This window comes from Anomaloglossus baeobatrachus, chromosome 5 (genome assembly GCF_048569485.1).
Source record: "Anomaloglossus baeobatrachus isolate aAnoBae1 chromosome 5, aAnoBae1.hap1, whole genome shotgun sequence".
NCBI lineage: Eukaryota > Metazoa > Chordata > Amphibia > Anura > Aromobatidae > Anomaloglossus > Anomaloglossus baeobatrachus.
This window is the reverse complement of record NC_134357.1, coordinates 198861143-198884115: the sequence shown is the minus strand read 5'-3', so window position 1 is coordinate 198884115 and position 22973 is coordinate 198861143. Positions and strand designations below refer to the sequence as shown.

The window sequence follows — 22973 nt, the reverse complement described above, 5'->3', positions numbered from 1 at the left end:
CTCCTGTCTGGACAATCTGTCTGCATTTTGGGTGTTGGCTCCAGGTTCTTTAGTGTTTGGTGAAGATGTAGGGTTGAATTTTCGGCTCCAGTTTGTATCCTCCTTCACTTTAAACTCTGCTTCCTGCACCCACAATTTGGCATTGTATATCTCCCACATCATTCCCTAGAAGAATGTCTGCAGGAAGGCCGCTCATCACACCGATTATGCATTATTTTGCCCCAAAGCCATAATCCAGGGTTACACTCGCTCTTGGAATATATCTCTGAGTACCTCCAGCCAATTCAAGGGCAATTCCTGGTCCCTTTTGAATTGCTTCTGGTTGAATTACTCGGGGATCTGCTATGGTGAGAAAAGCCCCAGTGTCACGAAAGCCAACAACTTTTTGGCCATCTAGCACGACCTCCTGTAGATGTTTTATGCTGAAGATGATAAGAACGGGTGGCTGTGGCTCACACCCCATAGACTCCTGGTAGGAAAGTCAACATATCAGTCACTTGGCAAATCATCAGGGCCTGAATCCAGCTCTTCTCCTGTTGAGGGTGTCTGTAGATAATGGACAGGCAAAGGGGGTCTGTAACTGCTTTGCCTCCGAACACCTGGACAGTGAGCTTGCAGATGACCCGGCTGCCCACATCCATAACATCTACGTTCTATGAGTCTTTCTCCACGTCGTACTCCCAAAGAGGAGGCAGGAGTAGTAGGAGGCAAATTCACACGGGGTCCGCCATGTGTTGGTAGTCTAGTGGGACGGTGAACATTGGAGGCCAAAGGACAAGGGATTACTGGTGTTGGGGAGCTGGTAGTTTTTTTTTCTCACTGACTAGTAGCCTTTTCCATTGAGGCTTGATGGTGAGAAGCTCATCTGCTAGAGCGGCAGCTTGTTCCACAGTTGACGGCTTTCTCTCACGCACCCATTCCCTGATTTCAGCAGGGCACCTGGCATAGAACTGTTCTTTTAGGATGTCCTGGAGGAAGGTCTCCCAAGTTAAGGCCCCCTCTCCCTCCAGCCAGCGATGGCATACTTGTTTCAGTCTGTGAGCAGACATCTTGAAAGACACTTCCCCATCACAGGCTAACGTACGGAACTGAGTCCTATAAGTATCTGGGGTCACGACATAATGTTCTAGAATGGTCTGTTTTATCTCCCCATACTCACAATTTCACTGAGGGTCCATAGCTCTATAGACGTCGGCAGCTCCACCCTCCAAGAGGCCCACCAGGTGTCTGACTCGCTCTCTTTCTGGGACTTTAATTAATCGGCACTGATGCTCAAAGTCCTGGAAGAAGCCCTCAATGTCGCCTGCAGCTTCATTAAATGGCTTAAAGTCCTTGCGTGACACTCTGGAGAATTCACTCATAGTGGGTGCTGTGGTTACAGTTTGTCTGGAGCCTCTAGCTGCTTCCACAGCAAACCTCCTCTCCAGCAATGCCCTCTCTTGAGCTCTGCGAATGGCATCCATCTTATATTCAATGTTAACCTCATCTCCAAGCAGTGCCATCTCCTCCTCATACCACACAACCCATTGACTTTTTTGGGTATTTACCTCCAGCTCCCGTACCCTTTCCTCCCCTTGCTGTGGAAATTGTTCCTCGGTGCCATCTTGCAGGCAAGTGTTTTCCAATGCCTCAATTAGTTGCTCCTTAGAGTCCTTTGTAGCCGACTCCACGGGCCTTTGTTTTGAGGTTCGACATAGTCCAGTTCCTGTATCCTGAGGTTCTGGTTTCAGACATTGATAGGCCGTTGTCCTCCATTCTTTCTGCACTGATCCCAATGCTGCCAACCAGTTTGTGACGGGGTATGCGTCAGAGCAGTAAGGGATGCCAGGCCAAGGAACAATCAAAAGGGCTTTATTGGAACCACAAAGATAAAGCACCAAACAAACATAAATATAGATCCTTAAAGTCTGCAAGGAGTCCACAACAAAGCAAAATATCCAAGGGCGCCTCCCAGTATTCCAACGCCAGGGAAAATATGGCAATGGTTCTTATAGGAGATCCTTGAGTCTAACAGGGTGAACAACAAAACACAATCCCACGTGGCCACTGATCTCCAATCTGTGACAGTCCATGCACAAGCTCTAGGATCCAGCCTCAGCTATAGATCCTAGTCCTTCTCCAGCCGAGATCCAACTAACTGAACTAACATGGGTCTCATTGTTCTTCTCTCCTGGGATCAGCCCCTAAAGGCCCAGTCACACTAAACAACATCGCTAGCAACATCGCTGCTAACGAACAACTTTTGTGACGTAACAGCGATGTTGCTAGTTATGTTGCTTAGTGTGACATCCAGCAACAACCCGGCCCCTACTGTGAGGTCGTTGGTTGTTGCTGAATGTCCTGGGACATTTTTTAGTTGTTGCTCTCCCGCTGTGAAGCACACATCGCTGTGTGTGACAGCGACAGAACAACAACTAAATGTGCAGACAGCAGGAGCCGGCTTCTGCGGACTCTGGTAACCACAGTAAACATCGGGTAACCAAGAAGCCCTTACCTTGGTTACCCGATATTTACCTTCGTTACCAGCGTCCGCCGCTCTCAGCTGTCGGTGCCGGCTCCTGCTCTGTGCACATGTAACTGCAGTACACATCGGGTAATTAACCCCATGTGTACTGTAGCTAGGAGAACAGGGAGCCAGCGCTAAGCAGTGTGCGCGGCTCCCTGCTCTCTGCACATGTAGCTGCAGTACACATTGGGTAATTAACCCCATGTGTACTGTAGCTAAGAGAGCAGGGAGCCAGCGCTAAGCGGTGTGCGCTGGTAACCAAGGTAAATATTGGGTTGGTTACCTGATATTTACCTGAGTTACCAAGCGCAGCATCGCTTCCACGCGGCGCTGCTGGCTGGGGGCTGGTCACTGGTTGCTGGTGAGCTCACCAGCAACTCGTGTAGCCACGCTCCAGCGATCCCTGCCAGGTCAGGTTGCTGGTGGGATCGCTGGAGCGTCGCAGTGTGACATCTCACCAGCAACCTCCTAGCAACTTACCAGCGATCCCTATCAGGTTGGATCATTGTTGGGATTGCTGGTAAGTTGTTTAGTGTGACTGGGCCTTTAGGTGGGCAGAAGAATCCAACGCCGTCTGGACATTTGATACATGAATAGACTTTAGAGATTGGAGAAGTCCCATGCTGCGAAGAACAAACAATCCTCCACAAGTAGTACATACAGGACAGTCAAGGAGAGACAGACTATTACACCATGAGTACAGGCGGGGGAGGGACACACTGCTACAACATGCTACTGTGTGCACGTGTGTACTGTGCTGATAATAATAGATAATACACAGCATTTAAAGGGACTCTGTCAGCACAGCATGTACAGGCGCATTATGGCGTGGCCAAACATTTAAGTGCACCTTCTCACTAGTTTGTTTTCCCTCTACCTCCACTTTCCTTTCTTCTTTAATTGACAGTTTTGTCACCAGTTTTTTTTTTTTTTTAGTATCCAAACAAAAGCCACCACCTTTAACTATTCCTTTTATCACAGTCCACAAACCTAAATATCCATCTACTAACTCCTCCTGTATGTCCCCAAAAATATCCTTTTGTATTTCTAATGTGCTGTATACAAATTACTACAGCCCATTCTGAGGGGCGTCATTGCTGTGTTGTCTGTGCTGCCTCTGTTTACGTAATATGCCATTCTTCCGGCTTTGATTGATGTGGATCTTGCGAAGTACATCATCCACATAGTGCAACGTAATCTTGTGCCTGCACATTAGCATCACAGGCCCGTGCAGGCACAACTTCATAACTTCATCTGCTTTACTGACCACAGGACATAGGCCGTCAATGTGCATGCACCGTGCAAAACGTCATTCTGCCTCTTGTAATGTGTAGGCGCAGGCTTAAATTGCACTAGGTGGATGATGCAGGATATGTTCTTCACGTCAACGACAGCCGGGGAGTGGCACTGGGGAAAACAGAGGAGGTGCAGACAGCATAGCAATGACACCCATAGGATTGGGCGATAGTAATTTGTATACAGTGTTGGAGTAATACAAATGTTATTTTTAGTGACAGAAAAGAGAAGTTAGTAGATGATATATAGGTTTGGACACTGTGATAAAGAAGTACTTTAAAAGTGGTGGCTTTTGTTTAGATGCTGAAAAACTGGTGACAGGTTCCCTTTACATGTTTGGCCACGGCATGATGCACGGAGTGCCAGCACTTTGTTTGAACAGTCTTTCTGTGCCAACAAAAACCAAAAGTGCTTTTCTGTAAAATTGGAGATTCAACATGGATGTACAGTAAACTATGTATTTAATATTGTTCAGTTATCCAAAAAACAACAATATTTTGTTAGCTAGACATTGATGTCTGACTTAAGAATATACCTTTATTCGTAGGGTGTTCCACCCTTTAAAGGCACAAAGGTTTTATGAAAGGGTTATAGAAATAAAAATCCCTCTGTCCTTGAGCACTAGCTTCATTACAAAATGACTAAAAGGATATATTTTTATGTTAGGTATCCTATATTGGGAAAGATTGCACTAAGATTCCATCATTTCTTACCCAAAAATATGGACGTCAAGCCAAGAGGCTGGATCTGAGCTTTAACTTATTGCGGTAAGTGCATCCGGCCTCATGTGGAGCACAATATGCAGTTTGTGTTTGTCTAGTAAACGTTGTTTCTTAAATATGTTTGTTGCTTGTTCATAAAATTGTGGTAATTTAACAAATGCAGGAGATTATTCTGTGCATGAACGCCTGCTGTCTGTTCACATGTACAGTACTGTATATGTATTGCCTGTATATCAAAATACTGGACTGTTTTGTTAAAGTAGAGTGGTTCCAGAAGTATTTGGACACTTGCAGTTTTCCTAATTTAACCTCTGTGATCCTGTATTTGAAACAATACTTACTCTTCAATAAAATCTGAATGTTTGCAGTTTTGATTCAGGGGATTTTACAAACCAAAGGAAATTCCAGGTGAGATTACTCGGTCGGTCATTGAAGGTTTCTTTAGTAAGCTTTTGGGTTGCTTTTTTGGTATGTTTTGGTCATTCTACATCTATGAATTTTCCAATTATCCACTTTAGTCATCTTTCCTGTTCTTCTGACGCATTTGGTGTTAACAGCTACCTTTATGGATTACTTTTAATTTTAAGAATTTTTAGCAAATTGTTGGTTTGACTATTCTTAAAAATTTAGTGAAACATAAACTTTAACATTTTAAGGGAATTCTATTTAATTATAGTTACAATTACACCAAAATTGAAATCGTGACAGGGTATTTTGGACTTTTGATACCTTGGTCCTACAATGTAGACATAGCATTGTCTAGACCACCTGAGCACAAGGCAACACCTAAGACCCTGTGAATTCTTAAACGGGTACTGCCTAGCCGCGGAGGATGGTACCATATAAATAAACAAGCTGTCCCTGAATATCCCTGTCAGATGCTGTTGTAATAAATATCTAGATATAAGTATTCCTTACTGATAGTCAGGGATAAAAATGGCAGTAATTGAAGACCGGTAGATGGAATACTACTAGCCAACAGTCTGAAAAAGTTATAGTTCTTAAGCAGGCTTTGCACGTTGCGACATCGCAAGCCGATGCTGCGATGTCGCACGCGATAGTCCCCGCCCCCGTCGCAGGTACGATATCTTGTGATAGCTGGCGTAGCGAAAATTATCGCTACGCCAGCTTTACATGCACTCACCTGCCCTGCGACCGTCGCTCTGGCCGGCGACCCGCCTCCTTCCTAAGGGGGCGGGTCGTGCGGCGTCATAGCAACGTCACACGGCAGGCAGCCAATAGCGGTGGAGGGGTGGAGATGAGCAGTATGTAATCATCCCGCCCACCTCCTTCCTTCCGTATAGCCGCCGGCGGCAGGTAAGGAGATGTTCCTCGCTCTTGCGGCTTTACACACAGCAATGTGTGCTGCCGCAGGAACGAGGAACAGCATCGTACCTGTCGCGGCAGCGTAATTATGAAAAAGTCGGAGCCTGCACCGATGATACGATAACGACGCTTTTGCGCTCGTTAATCGTATCCTCTAGGATTTACACACAACGATGTCGAAAGTGACGCCGGATGTGCGTCACTTTCGATTTGACCGCACCGACGTCGCACGTGCGATGTTGCAACGTGCAAAGCCGCCCTTAGGTTCATCATGGTGTGACTGATGGTAGAAATAGTGGTCTTTATATATGCCTCCATAGTTAGGATTTCAGTAGTTCTTTTAAACCACGAACATATTTCCACGTTATCCCCATAATAAGAAATGTCCATGCGCAGGTAGGAGTGTCTGTAGGTTGGAATATAGAATGTGTGTATATATTGATCTAGGCAGCATGGGTCTGAATTGTGCGCCATGACATAGCCTCTTAAACATGGGTACATAGACAACAATTAATGCCTGGAGCTCAGGAAAGTCCGGATGTAATGACGATAATGCGGTTCAGGTTGTTTTACGTGTGCATGCCCGGACGTGCTTCCAGTTGCACAAAATGCGTATGCGTTCCAAGCCAGAATGCAAGCAGTCCCTCATGGCTTTCGGTATTACTGGACACATTCCAAATATAGAATAATCTTAACAAATCAAGTCTTATATAATTTCTCAATTGGTGAAAATACGTTACTACGGTATATAATGTTTACTGTATAATATAAGTGGATTAATATTATCTATATTAAATATATTAAGTAATGATCACTTAAAGATGTATTAGTTATATGGTGCTTGATTGTAACCGATTGTTGAAACTATATATACCAAATTTAAAATGGACAAAGGTGTTTGTGTACTAAGATAAAAATTACACATAACAGTGTTTTAGGGTAGATAGTTAAGATACAGCCCATGATGAAGTGACCTCCTAATATGGGATATGTGCATAGAGTTCCCAAATGTATAGGGTGCCCATTTAGAGTAATAATCAATGAGGGAAGATGACAGTATTTTCTAAAGGAAGCATGCGCAGGCTAACTGTTCATTAAGACCTCTGGGGCAAATTATTGCATTCTGAAAATCTATTTGAATTTCCTCCTTAGGAGTGTGTTATCAAGAATACCCCCCTAATTCTAGGTTTATACATTTCAACATACAAAATGAAATGTCCTTCAGGCACCCCTTGTGGACATTTTTAATATGGCATGCAATAGGGGTATCCTGTTTATGGCGGAGATCACCCAGATGTTCACCTACCCATCTTTTGAGTTGTCTGGTGGTCTTACACTAGTCCAAGCACAACTTACATGTAGCCTTATATATCGCCCTGAACATTTTACAGTTCTCAAAGTCTCTAATGGAAAAAACTCTACCTTAGGAGGCACTTTTGAATACTTTAGATGGACCCATTTACTTACAAACGCTGCATTTGCCACATTTAAAATAACTACAAATCTTTTTGTTCAACCAAGTACCTGGTTTTGGTGGTCTTAAGGTCCAGTCACACTAAACAACTTACCAGCGATCCCAACAACGATAGGGATCGCTGGCAAGTTGCTAGGAGGTTGCTGGTGAGATGTCACACTGCGACGCTCCAGCGATCCCACCAGCAACCTGACCTGGCAGGGATCGCTGGAGCGTCGCTACACGAGTTGCTGGTGAGCTCACCAGCAACCAGTGACCAGCCCCCAGCGCCGCGTGGAAGATGCTGCGCTTGGTAACTAAGGTAAATATCGGGTAACCAACCCGATATTTACCTTGGTTACCAGCGCAGGCAGCTACACGTGCAGAGAGCAGGGAGCAGCGCACACTGAGCGCTGGCTCCCTGCTCTCCTAGTTACAGCACACATCGGGTTAATTACCCGATGTGTGCTGCAGCTAAATGTGCACAGAGCAGGGAGCAGCGCACAATGCTTAGCGCTGGCTCCCTGCTCTCCTAGCTACAGCACACATTGGGTTAATTAACCCGATGTGTCCTGCAGCTACATGTGCACAGAGCAGGAGCCGGCACTGACAGTGAGAGCGGCGGAGGCTGGTAACAAAGGTAAATATTGGGTAACCAAGGACAGGGCTTCTTGGTTACCCGATGTTTACTGTGGTTACCAGCCTCCGCAGAAGCCGGCTCCTGCTGCCTGCACATTTAGTTGTTGCTGTCTCGCTGTCACACACAGCGATCTGTGCTTCACAGCGGGACAGCAGCAACTAAAAAATGGCCCAGGACATTCAGCAACAACCAACGACCTCACAGCAGGGGCCAGGTTGTTGCTGGATGTCACACACAGCGACATCACTAGCAACATCGCTGCTACGTCACAAAAGTTGTTCGTTAGCAGCGATGTTGCTAGCGATGTTGCTTAGTGTGACGGGGCCTTTAGATATAAACTGTGTATTACACATCAATGGAAACTAGTATTATGGTGTTCTCCACGATAATGCCTTCCAGGTGATAAGTAGATGTGATGTGTCCCGTATGAACAATGGAAGGGCAGACAAAGAACCTTATCTGTTGTATATTCCACTGTTTTGGTTAATTGAATCAATTCCGGAATCTATTGGAAGTCTTTTGAGGGGATTCAGGCGCTTATGGGTTTTTGGGGGGGCATAGAAAGTGGGTATAGTGGGTGATTCTGGTGCTAAATATTTGTTTTTGTTATTGGAAATGAGGAACCTCCCTTTAGCCTTGTCGAGAATGCCTAAGAGTGTGTCAGTATATGTGTGGGTTGGATCAGTAGGTAGGGCTTCATAGGTATTTGAGTCATTTAAAATAGAGTAGCACAGGGTAAGATATTTCAAAAGATCTAATAGGACAAGATGACCCTCTTTGTCTCTCTGAAGATTTTATAATTAAATGTTAATTTGCCTCTAATTTCGTAAGGGCAAGAGATTCATTGTCTCATAGATTGGAAACGTGTAGAGGATTCCTCTGTGAGATTTTGTGTAAATCCTCCTCTACCAATTTAATATAAATATCCACTCTAGTTAATTATTTGGGAGCATCTTTGTACTGTTTTTCTTTTGGTCAGTAAATAGACTTTTACCCCTATCCTTTTAATTGTTCTGTAAGAGCCTTATAACTTTCAGTGTCATTATCTGAGAGTTCCAGTTGTTAACAATGCTGCCAGTTACGATGTTGAAAAAATAGTTTTTGATTATGTTTACTCAGAAAAGATTGTCTTTAACCCAACTAAAGTATTTAAATTAATTTGTGGGTGCAAAATTCAACCCCTTTTGTAATACTTTGTATTCCTCCTTCGTTAGTGTTTGGGAAGATAGATTTATAATTTGACCTTGGTTCATTGTGGCCTTTTGCTTAGGTCATGGCCAATAGGGGCTTAGGTGAATGCAATTAATACCTCAAGTTTCAGTTATAGGGGCCGAGCTTTTGCTGGGATCAGTCTCTGTCACTCATGTTCAGGCATGATTTTTTTTTTTTTAAATCTCCGACTTATCTTAATAAATTATCACCAGATAACAGAACTTCCAAAAAAATCAAATAACCCGAAATATCATAAATAATTAATTTTGTTAGACACACATACATTTATCATTAAAATCAGAACAAAGATGGATAATGATAAAAATTCCTGGGCAAAAATTCATAATGAAAACAGTGTACAAAAAGTTTATGTAAAGTCAGAAAAATATTACATCACGATGTTATTAAATAGTTGGTCTCCTGATTAATAAAAAATATTCAAGCCCCAATTGTATCTGTGACGCCCTGGCCTATCAGGTCGTCACAGGGTATTGTGCAATCTGCCCTTCTGCGCAGTATCCACCCTCCTTGGTTACGGATCCTGGTCCTTTGGTGTTGCTAACAGCTTAGCCAATCAAAATCCTAGGAACACTTCCCACTTTAACCTACCAGACACACCATTGGGGGGGCCTGAAGGAAATAGGGCCGCCCACATGGGGGACAGTGAGGAAAGTGACAGTGGAGCAGTGGAGTTTGAGGAGCAGAGCTCCTGAGTACTAGGTGGCAGACGTTGGGTTGGGCCTGGTAGGAGCTGGAACCCCTGTCGCAGGGGATAGTGTCAAGGGGCACGGACTGCCGAGGAGGGTGGCCGGCGGCCTTAAGCTATCACCGGGCAGGGTCCAGGGCACGACTGGGTACGTGGACCCTAGACCGGAAAGTAGCTTCACGCGTTCCGGTAATTTACCCGACGGGGGGTGAAAACCTCAAGTGTCATCCCCAACCCGCTCCAAAATCGGGGTACTAGCACAACGATGGGATATGACTTTCCCACTACAGTCCAAAGAAATCCTACGCGTGAACCCTGAGAGCAAGCTCACTCCGTTAGCCATACAAATGAGCGGGAGCCGAAGAGTTTTATACCCATGGGTCCAACAGAGACGAAGGTGCCAAGGACAGGGCCACAGGCTAACAGCAACACCAAGGAACCGATCCAAGCGTGCTCCCCAGAAGCTGCAGTGGTGCTCAGAATTCTGGTTTACAAGCTGTCAGTGTAGTTATTCCAGGACTGAGTGAGTACATTGAAAACCCCCTGTTCCTATCCCCCAGCGGCACCCAAATACCACTTCACCATCAACGGGCCCCGGGACACGAACCCCATACCCACGGGGGGGTTAAACATAAGGCTGCCACACCATCGTCACCGGGCTCCCCAACGGCAGCGGTGGTCCCTCACGTTACCACGCACCGTGGGTAGCGTTACAAACTTTCCAAAAAAACCCTGTTCATATCCCCCCCCACCCTCTTTTTAATCGAGTGGCTGCACGACCTCCCGGGTCCGGAGACCTCTCGAGCCACTCCGGATCCGGATCTGAGCAGCAGTGGCAGCCTGACTGCAGGCACGGGGGCGGTACATATCCGTATTGCTACAATGGTCTCATAAACTATCAAAGATAGCTATAATAAAGTGTCAGTGCCTCAAATTAAATTAAAATTGGTGTCTAATAAATTTAAGAGACCACCAAAGTAATATACAACAGGGGGTTGAATATTTATAATCTTAAATAACACAATAAATTACACTAATGAAAAGTCGGGGAAAAATTATGACATCATGTTATTTAAATAGTTGGTCTCCTGATTAGTATTCAAACCTCAATTGTATCTGTATTATTACAATGGTTTCACAGGATAGCTATAATAAAGTGTCAGTGCCTCAGAATAAATTATAATTAGTGCCTAATTAATTTAAGAGACCACTGAAATGATATACTGAACAACAGGGGTTAAATAGTGATAATCTTAAATTACACAAATTGCACTAATCCCAATATATACAGTATGTGAAGACATTCTCAGGTCACCAACTAAAGTGCATGTGAATAGTCATGCCTTCATGGGTTAAATCCCCTTTGCTATTACTATTTAAAGTCATTTTGAATTTATATTAAGTCTCCTGAGCAATTGCAATTATCCCCCATATATGTAACAGTATAGGCAGGTCACCAATTAAAGTGCAGTTTTAAGCATTCCCTAAAAATGCATTGCTTTAGAATGACTTATCGTCTCTCCTCGCTTATTTAACTATTTTCGTTTTACCATTACCATATTTTCGTCAACATCTGGTCCCTTGTATCATCTGTTTACACCTCCTCTACGCACTTACGCCTCTGAGTACAGGTACAGAGTGCTATCTAGGCTTTCCAGCACCCGGGGCAAGAATTCAGTTTGGCGCCCCCCCCCCCCCTCCCACCAAGCAATTTGGGCGGTCGTCATGTGACCAATCACTCATATGTGATTTGCACACTTAGGCGGGCTTTGCACAGTACGACATCGCAGGTGCGATGTCGGTGGGGTCAAATTGAAAGTGACCACATCCAGCATCGCATGCGACATCAGTGTGTAAAGCCTAGATGATACGATTAACGAGCGCAAACGCGTCGTAATCGTATCATCGGTGCAGCGTCGGCGTAATCCATAATTACGCTGACGCGACGGTCTGATGTTGTTCCTCGCTCCTGCGGCAGCACACATCGCTGTGTGTGAAGTCGCAGGAGCGAGGAACATCTCCTACCGGCGTCACCACGGCTTCCGTAGGTTATGCGGAAGGAAGGAGGTGGGAGGGATGTTTACATCCTGCTCATCTCCGCCCCTCCGCTCCAATTGGCCGCCTGCCGTGGGACGTCGCAGTGACGCCGCATGACCCGCCCCCTTAATAAGGAGGCGGGTCGCCGGCCTCAGCGACGGTCGCAGGGCAGGTGAGTGCATGTGAAGCCGGCGTAGCGATAATTTTCGCTACGCCAGCTTTCACAAGTTATTGTACCTGCGACGGGGGCGGGGACTATCGCGTGCGACATCGCAGCATCGGCTTGCGATGTTGTAACGTGCAAAGCCCGCTCTACAGTCATGTGGTAACGAACTTCTCTTAATTATTCTCTCAATGCTCAATGAGAAACGTATGAAGAAAAGCTAATTGTCACATGCAAGTATGAAAATCACATATGAGTGGAGTGGCCATGTGGTGACCAGTGAGCAGAGCTGAATTGTGATAGTCGATATATTACACACTGTTAAAACTGAGGATACTACACGGCTTAATTTTGTAATTAAAGGGATTGTCCAGATTAGAGATGAAAATCTGCAGTGACTCTATTCGTGACTTCAGGCTTCTGAAATCTTACAATGCATGCTCTGCACACTTTTAGGATTCTCCGGTGCCAGTGACGAGAGTGGACGATCATGTTAGCACAAGTATGAGATTTGTATACTTCTGGCCACATTCTGGTTTGATGTGACCAGCCTCAGTCAATTCATTTTCATTGAGCATGTTGGTTCAGCACGTGACCGCATCTATGTAAATCGCATACTTGCAGCTTCATAACCTCCCACTGTCACTGCCAGCATCAGAGAATCCTGACAGCGTGTAGTGTGCACATTGTGAGAATTCAGAAGTCTGCAGTCACATAGATTGACACATAGAGTGACTGCAGACTCATCACAAACTTGGACAACCCCTTTAATTCTCCTAACAACATAAATAAAAACATAGTAACCCTTAACTTGTCAGACGGCACAAGACTTTATTAAAGAGATTGTCTACTACTTTAACATTGATGGTCTTTCCTTAGGCTAGATCCCCAATGTCTGATTGTTCAGGATCTGGCATCTGGCACCCCCCCACCAATCGCCTGTTCTAGGTGCCGTGCCGGTTGTGGCAGGTGGCCGGAAGTGCTCAGTTCTGGATCGGCTCCCTCTTCTGATAGTGGCAACAGGTTCCTATTAAAATCAATGAGGGTGATGTGCAGTACCCGACCGCGGACACAATCAGAGGACGAAGCAGATCCAGAAATGAGCATTTCCGGCCACCTGCACCAAGATCAGCTGATCAGTGGGGGTCCCATTGTTCTCACATCAGAAGCAATGCACAAGTGAGACCCAGGCCTAATGATGACACAGTCAGTATCCCAAATAAATATTTACATTCAGGTACCTTTATAGATGATGTTGTCTCTGAGTCGTTTCTTTCTATTCACCTTGTCCTGACGCCATGATGACTTTTCACATTCACATCTCATCTCTGCAGATTTCCATCTTCTCTGGTCTTCTGCAGCACATCCTGACACGATGCCCCTAAAAGTAGCAGAATGATTATAATACTTCTACTTAAAAATATCTGCCCTACACTGTGCCCCAGAATAAATAATGGCCACTCTGTGTTCTCTGCACAAAATATGACCCACACACTGTCCCTCTTATCGTATATGCCCCACACACTTCCTCTCCTTTCCATACTACTTTTCACACTGTGCTCTCACTGATTCACCCTATACTGCCCAGTCTTTATACTGTGCCCTCTCATCCCACCCCCTCCTCGCTATAGCCTCACACTGTCCTCCAATTCTGCCCCCTCTCCATACCATGTCCCTCCACTACCCAGTCTCTATTCTGTGCCCCCTCACATTTTTCTCATACCTTACTGTCTTCCTCACTACCTACTGCGTGTCCATATACTTTTCCACCTCACTCTCGATCCTGCCCACTTGCTCCTCATAGCATGTCACTCTTTTTTCTGTGTCCTCAAAATTTCATTCCCATTTGCTCCTCATACCATGTCATATGTCACCCCTCCCTCTCCCCATACATCACCCTGCATCCTCCCTCTCCCCATATATCACCCCGCATCCTCCCTCTCCCCATACATCACCCCGCATCCTCCCTCTCCCCATACATCACCCCGCATCCTCCCTCTCCCCATACATCACCCCGCATCCTCCCTCTCCCCATACATCACCCCGCATCCTCCCTCTCCCCATACATCATCCCGCATCCTCCCTCTCCCCATACATCACCCCGCATCCTCCCTCTCCCCATACATCACCCCGCATCCTCCCTCTCCCCATACATCACCCCGCATCCTCCCTCTCTCCATACATCACCCCGCATCCTCCCTCTCACCATACATCACCCCGCATCCTCCCTCTCCTCATACATCACCCCTCATCATTTCTCTCCCCATACATCGTCCCTCATCATCTCTCTCCCCAAACATCGTCCCTCATCATTTCTCTCCCCATACTGTGCCGAAAGATGCTTCCCCCTCACCAACCACTCTTCCCACCATACTGTCAAAAGATCATTCCCCCTCACCTCTACTGTGTCTTTAGATACTGCCCCCTCCCCACCCTCTATCCCCTCATAATGTGTCCACTAATAGTTCCCTCTCCCCACCCTCTGTCTCCCCATTCCGTGTGCATAGATACCTCCCCCCTCACCCCATAATGTTCCTCCGTCCATGTCTTCAGCTCCACAGTGGAGCACTTATCAGCCCTGCCGCCTCTGCGTTGCGGGCCTGACTTCCGGGTCAGCAGTGTGATCAGCTGACATGATCACATGGTAGCCGTCGCTCTGACCCGGAAGTCAGCGCCGGCGTCACCGCTTCACTTGTCCTCGTGTCTGACAGATACGAGGACAATTGAGCAGTAGGAACCGCGCGCTGCAGCTTCTATGAGAGCGGCTGTCAGTGTGACCACCGCGCTCAGAGAATAGTGGCTCCCACTGCAGAGCGGCAACCGCAGCCCACATGGAGACTTTCACAGCTCTGCATCAGGCTCCCGACAGCGCCCCCCTCACCGTTGCGCCCGGGGCAGATGACCCGCCAGCCCGCCTCTGCCTGTACTTGTGCACATACTGGCTGGTGACTGGTTCATGCAGAATTATTGAATTCCCTATTTATTATATTGATGGCTGGACCATATGATTCAAGCACTTTTTACCATTTACCTTTTGGCTCGCCTATATTTCCTCATAGATTGTAAGCCTGCAAGCAAAGCGCCCTCACTTCTCTGGCTATCTACTGAAACATGTTTATTCTGTAATGTCTGATAGTGCCTGTATATGTCAGCTTTGAATTAAAAAAGTGCTGAAGAATATCTCTCTCTCTCTCTCTCCTCTCTCTCTCCTCTCTCTCTCTCTCTCTCTCTCTCTCTCTCTCTCTCTCTCTCTCTCTCTCTCTCTCTCTCTCTCTCTCTCTCTCTCTCTCTCTCTCTCTCAGATAGAGATTATATATATATATATATATATATATATAATCAGTATTATACTGTTTGTATATGTGTGTGTGTGTGTGTATGTATGTATATATATATATATATATATATATAATAATCTTTACTTCTATAGCACCAACATATTCCGCAGCGCTTTACAATTCAGGAGGCTCATATACATATCATATACATAAACATATACAAACAAGTAACAATTATAGAAGATACAATATTTAAAGGGAAAAATGGCAACCCTGCTCGTGAGAGCTTACAATCTACAATGAGGTGGGGGGAGGGGCAAGGTACAAGTGCTTATTTACAATGACAATCCAGCCATCTCATGGGGGATAGATAATGGCTTCCTGGACCAGTTGGCCAGAGCCTTGAGATGCATTTGGGTGCCATGGAGTTTGACGTGGGGTTATGTTCTGAGACGTTGTAGAGGGATTAGGTGAAATTAGTTTGGCTAGGGAGTGTGATAGGCCGCCCTAAAAAGATGCATTTTTAGGGAGCGTCTGAAGCTGAGTAAGTTGTGATTTGTCCTAACTTCTTGGGGTAGAGCGTTCCAGAGGTTTGGTGCAGCTCAGAAGAAGTCTTGGATTCAGGAGTGGGAGGTTCGAATTAGTGTGGATGTTAGTCGAAAGTCATTTATATTGAGCATTTGGCAGGTCAGACTGCTGGAGACCAATGGGGGTGGCACCGATAAAAGGTGAGAATGCCAGAGGTTGGTGATAGGGACAGGGACCAATTAAAGTGCCACTCCAGCAGTTAAAAAAACAACAGCAATACTCTACAGTCGTTCTTTAAAAGGGACCAATAACAACTTTTGACCTTATCATATTTTTCCATTTTCATTTTCTCCTCTGTTGTGGAGCTACAGGGTGTATTACATTTTTTTACAATTTAACTGGTTGCCTTATTTCTTTCATCTCTGTGGATTTCATAGCTAAATGAAAGCACACACCCAGTTAGGCCTCACTAATTTTGACACCCTGTATGTCCACAAATAAGAGGAGAAAATAAAAAAGATAAGGAAAATTTTTATCTACATTGTTGCTGCTATGTGCAGGAATGTTCATTTTACAGGGTCACAAGCTGTGAAAGATTCTCTTTAAGGCCTGAAACACACATCCGTGAAACACGTGCGTGTTTGGTCCGTTTCCGTGTATACTGGAGACACGGCCAAACGTGCACCAATGTTATGGTATGATAAAAGCTCCACGTGCGTTTTTGATGCATGTCCATTTGTCCGTGATCCGTACCTGCGTGCGTTTTGCACGGAAGCATGTCCATTTTCTGCACGCAACACGCAGCACGGACCCAATGAAAGTCAATGGGTCTGTGCGCACGTCCGAGTGACACGGACGCATCTCTGTTTGCTCCCTGTATGTTTTGTGCTTTTTTCATGTGATGTCGGTCTTTTTTTCTTTTTCTGTTTCGTTCTCTCCCTCAGTCCGTCGGTCGGTCTCTATGTCTGTCGGTCGGTCTCTCTGTCTTATCTGTCCCTCTCGCTGTCTGTCGGTCAGTTCCCCCCTCTCTCATACTTACCGTTCCCCGTTCTCCGCCGCGGCGCTGCACGGCTGTTATAAAAACTCCGGCGGCTTTTACTATTTTGAAAAAGCCGGCCGCCCATTAATCAATCTCGTATTCCCTGCTTTACCCACCCACCAGCGCCTGTGATTGGTTGCAGTCACACATGCCCACCACGCTGAGTGACAGCTGTGTCACTGCACCCAATCACAGCAGCCGGTGGGCGTGTCTATACTGTGCAGTAAAATAAATAAATAATTAAAAAAAACGGCGTGCGGTCCCCCCTCATTTTAATACCAGCCAGATAAAGCCATACGGCTGAAGGCTAGTATTCTCAGGATGGGGAGCTCCACGTTATGGGGAGCCCCCCAGCCTAACAATATCAGTCAGCAGCCGCCCAGAATTGCCGCATACATTATATGCGACAGTTCTGGAGCTGTACCCGGCTCTTCCCGAATTGCCCTGGTGCGTTGGCAAATCAGGGTAATAAGGAGTTATTGGCAGCCCATAGCTGCCAATAAATCCTAGATTAATCATGTCAGGTGTCTCCCCGAGATTCCTTCCATGATTAATCTGTAAGTGACAGTTAAAAAACACACACACACACACACCCGAAAAAATAATTTATTAGAAATAAAAAACACTAACACATTCCCTCATCACCAATTTATTAACCCCAACAAAGCCCTCCATGTCCGGCGTAATCCACGGACCTCCAGCGTCGCATCCAGCTCTGCTGCATGCAGGTGACAGGAGCAGCAGAATACACCGCCGCTCCTGTCAGCTCCACGCAACAAATGAGGTGAGTAGTGCGATCAGCTGCTGTCAGTCAGGTAACTCGCGGCCACCGCTGGATCCAGCGGTGGCCGCGGGTAACCTCAGTGACAGCTCAGCTGATCGCGCTACTCACCTCAGTTGCTGCATAGAGCTGACAGGAGCGGCGGTGTATTCTGCAGCTCCTGTCACCTGCATGCAGCAGAGCTGGCTGCGAAGCTGGAGGTCCGTGGATTACGCCGGACATGGAGGGCTTTGTCGGGGTTAATAAATTGGTGATGAGGGAATGTGTTAGTGTTTTTTATTTCTAATAAATTATTTTTTCGGGTGTGTGTGTGTTTAACTGTCACTTACAGATTAATCATGGAAGGTATCTCGGGGAGACGCCTGACATGATTAATCTAGGACTTATTTGCAGCTATGGGCTGCCAATAACTCCTTATTACCCTGATTTGCCAACGCACCAGGGCAAATCAGGAAGAGCCGGGTACAGCCCCAGAACTGTCGCATATAATATATGCGGCAATTCTGGGCGGCTGCTGACTGATATTGTTACCCTGGGGGGCTCCCCATAATGTGGAGCTCCCCATCCTGAGAATACCAGCCTTCAGCCGTATGGCTTTATCTGGCTGGTATTAAAATGGGGGGGGACCGCACGCCGTTTTTTTTAATTATTTATTTATTTATTTCTATACTCCATAGTGACACGCCCACCGGCTGCTGTGATTGGGTGCAGTGAGACACCTGTCACTCAGTGTGGGGGCGTGTCTCACTGCAACCAATCATAGGCGCCGGTGGGCGGGGAAAGCAGGGAATACGAGATTGTTTAATGAGCGGCCGGCTTTTTCAAATTAGAAAAAGCCGCCGGAGCAGTGTGAACGCCGTGCAGTGCCGGTGATCGGGGATCGGTGAGTATGAGAGAGGGGGGGACACTTCAGTCATTCGGGGGATTAGCGGTCACCGGTGAATCCTTCACAGGTGACCGCTAATCAGTACACGGCACAGATAGAGCCGCAGCATGACAATGAAGTCGGGTGAAGTTCACCCGAGTTCATTCTCATTCCGCTACTCTGTCTTCCGACATGTAGTAACGACATTTTGCATCACACACGTACATTTCACACGGACAACACACACACATGTCAGTTATTTCACTCACGCACACACGGACATTCCACACGCACATACGGCTAGCATACGGGATACACACGCAGGCCACACATACCATAAAAATGGACCTAAAAAACGGAAAACGGACCCGAAAAACGGCTCGTTTTACACGTGCGTGGTTTTCAAGGACGTGTGTTTTAGGCCTAAAGGAGTGACCTTAATCTATGTTCAGAAGCAGGCCACTTCACTGCCTCCTGGCTAGCTGTTGGCCAGTGATGGTGCGTTCCTGAAGATTGACATTTCGGAGCAGGGCCATGCTTGTCTTCTCTAAACTAAACATTTTTCAATTATGCTAGAAAAGACGTGGACTGAAGTTGATATAGCCAGCTTCAAAGTAACGTTTAACACTAGAACTACTGGACTTGTGACACCTATATAGAAATACATGGTGCAAAGTAGTCAAAATGACTACCTCAGTAGTTCTAGTGTTTAAAGCATGGAGCTTGCAAGAGGAGCGCTGCCTGTCTAGGTACCTCTAGGTGGATCTCACTGACTGCAGTGGTGCCTGGTAACGTATGCAATGATCTCTAAAGTATAAAATTATGCAAAAAGCTGTGGATAAATTAGCAGTAGGGTCTTACACAATTTACATAAGAGATGACAAATGGTGTTCGCTCACCTTTTGTGGTTGTACAACCCGCAACCGGTAAACAACATCAATAGCTTCTGCAGGATCCACGCAACAAAAGGGTAAAGCAGAAGAACAGGAACTAGATAGAAATTGTGGAGAGAAACCTGCACTACTGAAAAGGAAGAAAAGGTCCAAACCAATGAGTTATGAAGATATGTGGTTTATTTCTACGCATTTCAAAGTGTATCCTCACTACATAGTTACTAAGGTTGAAAAAAGACCTAGGTCCATCTAAATTCAACCTTCCTCCACCAGTTCTACATTTGATCACTAAGTCATTTATAACCAACAATGTTTTGTGTACTGAGGAAATCATCCAGCCCTTTTTTTAAAAGCTGTTATAGTATCTGCCATTACTACCTCTTGGGGTAGGGCATTCCACAGTCTGACTGCTCTAACTGTAAAGAACCCTTTCCTATTTAGCTGTCGGAATCGCTTTTCTTCCACTCGCAGTGAGTGCCCCCTGGTCCTTAGTATTGTCTTCGGAAGAAATAAGTCATGTGCCAGTCCATTGTATTGACTACACATGTATTTATACATATAAATGAGATCTTCTCTAAGCTCTAAGACGTCTTTTTTCTAAGCTAAACAAATCTAACTTTTTCAACCTGTCATCATATGGGAGGCCTTCCATTCCTTGTAGTAGTCTAGTTGCCTGCCTTTGAACTGACTCCAACTTCTGAATGTCCTTTTTAAAATGTGGAGCCCAAAACTGGATCCCATATTCCAGATGTGGCCTTACAAGTGATTTATAGAGGGGTAACAATACGTTGGGATCACGGGATCTAATCTCTCTTTTTATACACCCTAGAATCTTGTTTGCTTTAGCAGCTGCTGTCTGACATTGAGTGCTGCTGCTCAGCTTATTTGTAATGAGAATACCCAAGTCCTTCTCCTGTTCTGTAGTCCTGAGTTTACTTCCATTTAATGTATACGCAGTTATAGGATTACTCCGTCCTAGGTGCATTACTTTACATTTATCAACATTAAATCTCATTTGCCAAGTATCTGCCCATTCTGACATCTTATCCAGATCTTTTTGTAATATTGTACTATCAAGGTCAGTTTATCCTACATAGTTTGGTGTCATCAGCAAAGACTGACACTTTACTATCAATCCCATCCACAAGGTCATTAATAAAGAGATTAAAAAGAATTTGGTCCTAGCACAGATCCCTGCGGCACCCCACTGCTGACTGTACCACATCAGCAATCCTCCAATCCTGAGGCACCAACCCTGTTACACTTCATCAAGAAATCCACCAAAAAAAGTATAAAATTAAAAATCCCTTTTATTCTTGAACATGGAGCAGATTTTTAACAAGACTTCAACCACTTTGTAACTTAAACCATTTAAAAACTTAACTCCTTTGAAGAAAGTTCAGTGGTAAGGAAGTATTGACATTGGTCTTTTAGGAGGATAGTGTACACTGGGCAGTATTCTTGAAAAACCAACCTTCTTATGATCAACTAGTATATGTTTTAAATTAATTGGACACGTTAAGCATCAGACAGTTGCTATAGATGAGTGAACATGAGGTTCGGTTTTCGAACCGAATGCCAAATTTTAAAATCAAGGATCAGGTTTGTGGATCAGATACTGTACATGCGAACAAAACACATGTGAGCAACGCTGTGCTCAGATACGCTTGGTGCTCATCCCTGTGCAAGCCGCTGCAGTGTTTGAATGGTGCACACTGGGGTAACAACATCGTGATCGGATGTAGTGTGCAACAAAAGAAAAAATGTTTGAAAAAGCCCACCTACCCTTCCATGGAAGTTTTCTGCTTATGGCTGGCAGTATGTGGGCGGAGACTCAAACGGAAAATCAGTGACTTGATCAGGGTCAAGCTCCAGGCTGTGGCGCTAGGCTCATTTGCTGCCGGCAAATCGAGCCTCAACAGAACTGCTCATCTCTAGCAGTTGCCTCTGCAACTGTACAACTCCGTAATGTCTCTTCACCACCTATTTCAGAACAGGGCGAAAGAATGCCTGAACAACCCTTTTTTAATACTTTTTTTTTAAAAGGTGTTTTGTAACCATGAAGGCACACAGATAAGCTGTATAGTTGTGCTCAAAAGTTTACATACCCCAGCAGATTTTTTGCTTTTTTTTGGCTTTTTGTCAGAGAATATGAATGATAGCACAAAAACCTTTTTTCCACTCATGGTTAGTGGCTGGGTGAAGCCATTTATTGTCAGTCTATTGTGTTTTCTCTTTTTAAATCATAATGACAACCAAAAACATCCAAATGACCCTGATCAAAAGTTCACACACCATGGTGATTTTGGCCTGATAACATGTACAGAAGTTGACACAAATGGGTTTGGCAAAGGCTAAGTTCACATTTCTGTTGTTTTAAAGTCAGGTCCGTCACCAACGGTTCCGTCGTTTTTTCGATGTCAACTGACGCAACGGATGTGTTTTCACAAGATTCCTTTCACAGGAATCCTGTGAAAAAACGGATCAATCGCGTCCGTTACATCCGTTATTCCTCCGTTAGCGTCCGTTTTCAACGGATCCATCGTAATCCATTTTTTATTTATTTTTTTTTTTCTCTCTTCTTTTGGACAGCCCAATGGGAGTGGCTGAACTTTTGGTGATGTATATAAATGTGTTTGCACAGCTCATCTACAGGTTGGAGAAGAAGAATCAAGATGGATGCAGCTACTTCTAAAATTTGGTTGGCTTTCATGGAATACTCTAATCAAGCCAACATGTTGGCATATAGGGTTACAGAGGAGCAGTATGAACGCCGTCGTTTACGTCAGCGTTTTTGGATACACCCGATCAACTCAGTGAGGATGTCCCTTGGAGTTTATAATACCCTGTGTTTGGAACTGAGAAGCCACCCAGAAAAATTCCACAGTTACGTACGGATGTCTGGCCAAATGTTCGACGCTTTAGTTGAGAAGGTGGACCCATTCATACGACGCATGGATACATTTTGCCGTATGGCAATCCCTCCAGCCGAGCGTCTAATGATAACACTCCGGTAAGCCAATTGTATTGTAGCTTCTGTTCTACCCATACTGTAATGTAATTTATTGCCTGTCTTGTTGCTGATTGTTGATTATTTTCCCCTTTTCTTTTTTTTTTTTTTTACAGCTTTTTGGCAACAGGGGAGTCTTTTGCATCTCTGCACTTCCAATTCCATATTGGAAAATCAACAATTGCTGGAATAACAACATGCCAAGTTTTGTGGGATAGTCTGCATTCGGAATATATCCCACATGCCACAGAACAAGATTGGTTGGCAATTGCATCCAAATATCAGGAAATATGTCAGTTCCCAAACTGTATTGGGGCTGTAGACTGAAAGCATATTAGGATCATCAAGCCGGCTCGCTCTGGCTCCGAATACTTTAATTACAAAAAGTACTTTTCTATTGTGTTGATGGCTATAGCTGACGCTGAGTATAAGTTTATAGCTGTTGATATAGGAGCATATGGCAAAACTAATGACTCTCAAGTTTTCAAACTATCAGCAATGGTACGGAATTTGTACGG

At 45.2% G+C, this 22973-nt stretch overlaps 1 protein-coding gene across 1 annotated transcript in view; it reads left to right on the top strand.

Annotated features, from left to right (window-relative positions):
• LRMDA (leucine rich melanocyte differentiation associated) overlaps positions 1–22973 on the top strand; it is a 1835625-nt gene that overhangs the window by 5025 nt on the left and 1807627 nt on the right. The window contains exon 2 of the mRNA XM_075347316.1: positions 4469–4569. Within this exon, the coding sequence (XP_075203431.1) occupies positions 4469–4569 (101 nt within the window). The remainder of the gene's footprint in view (positions 1–4468; positions 4570–22973) is intronic.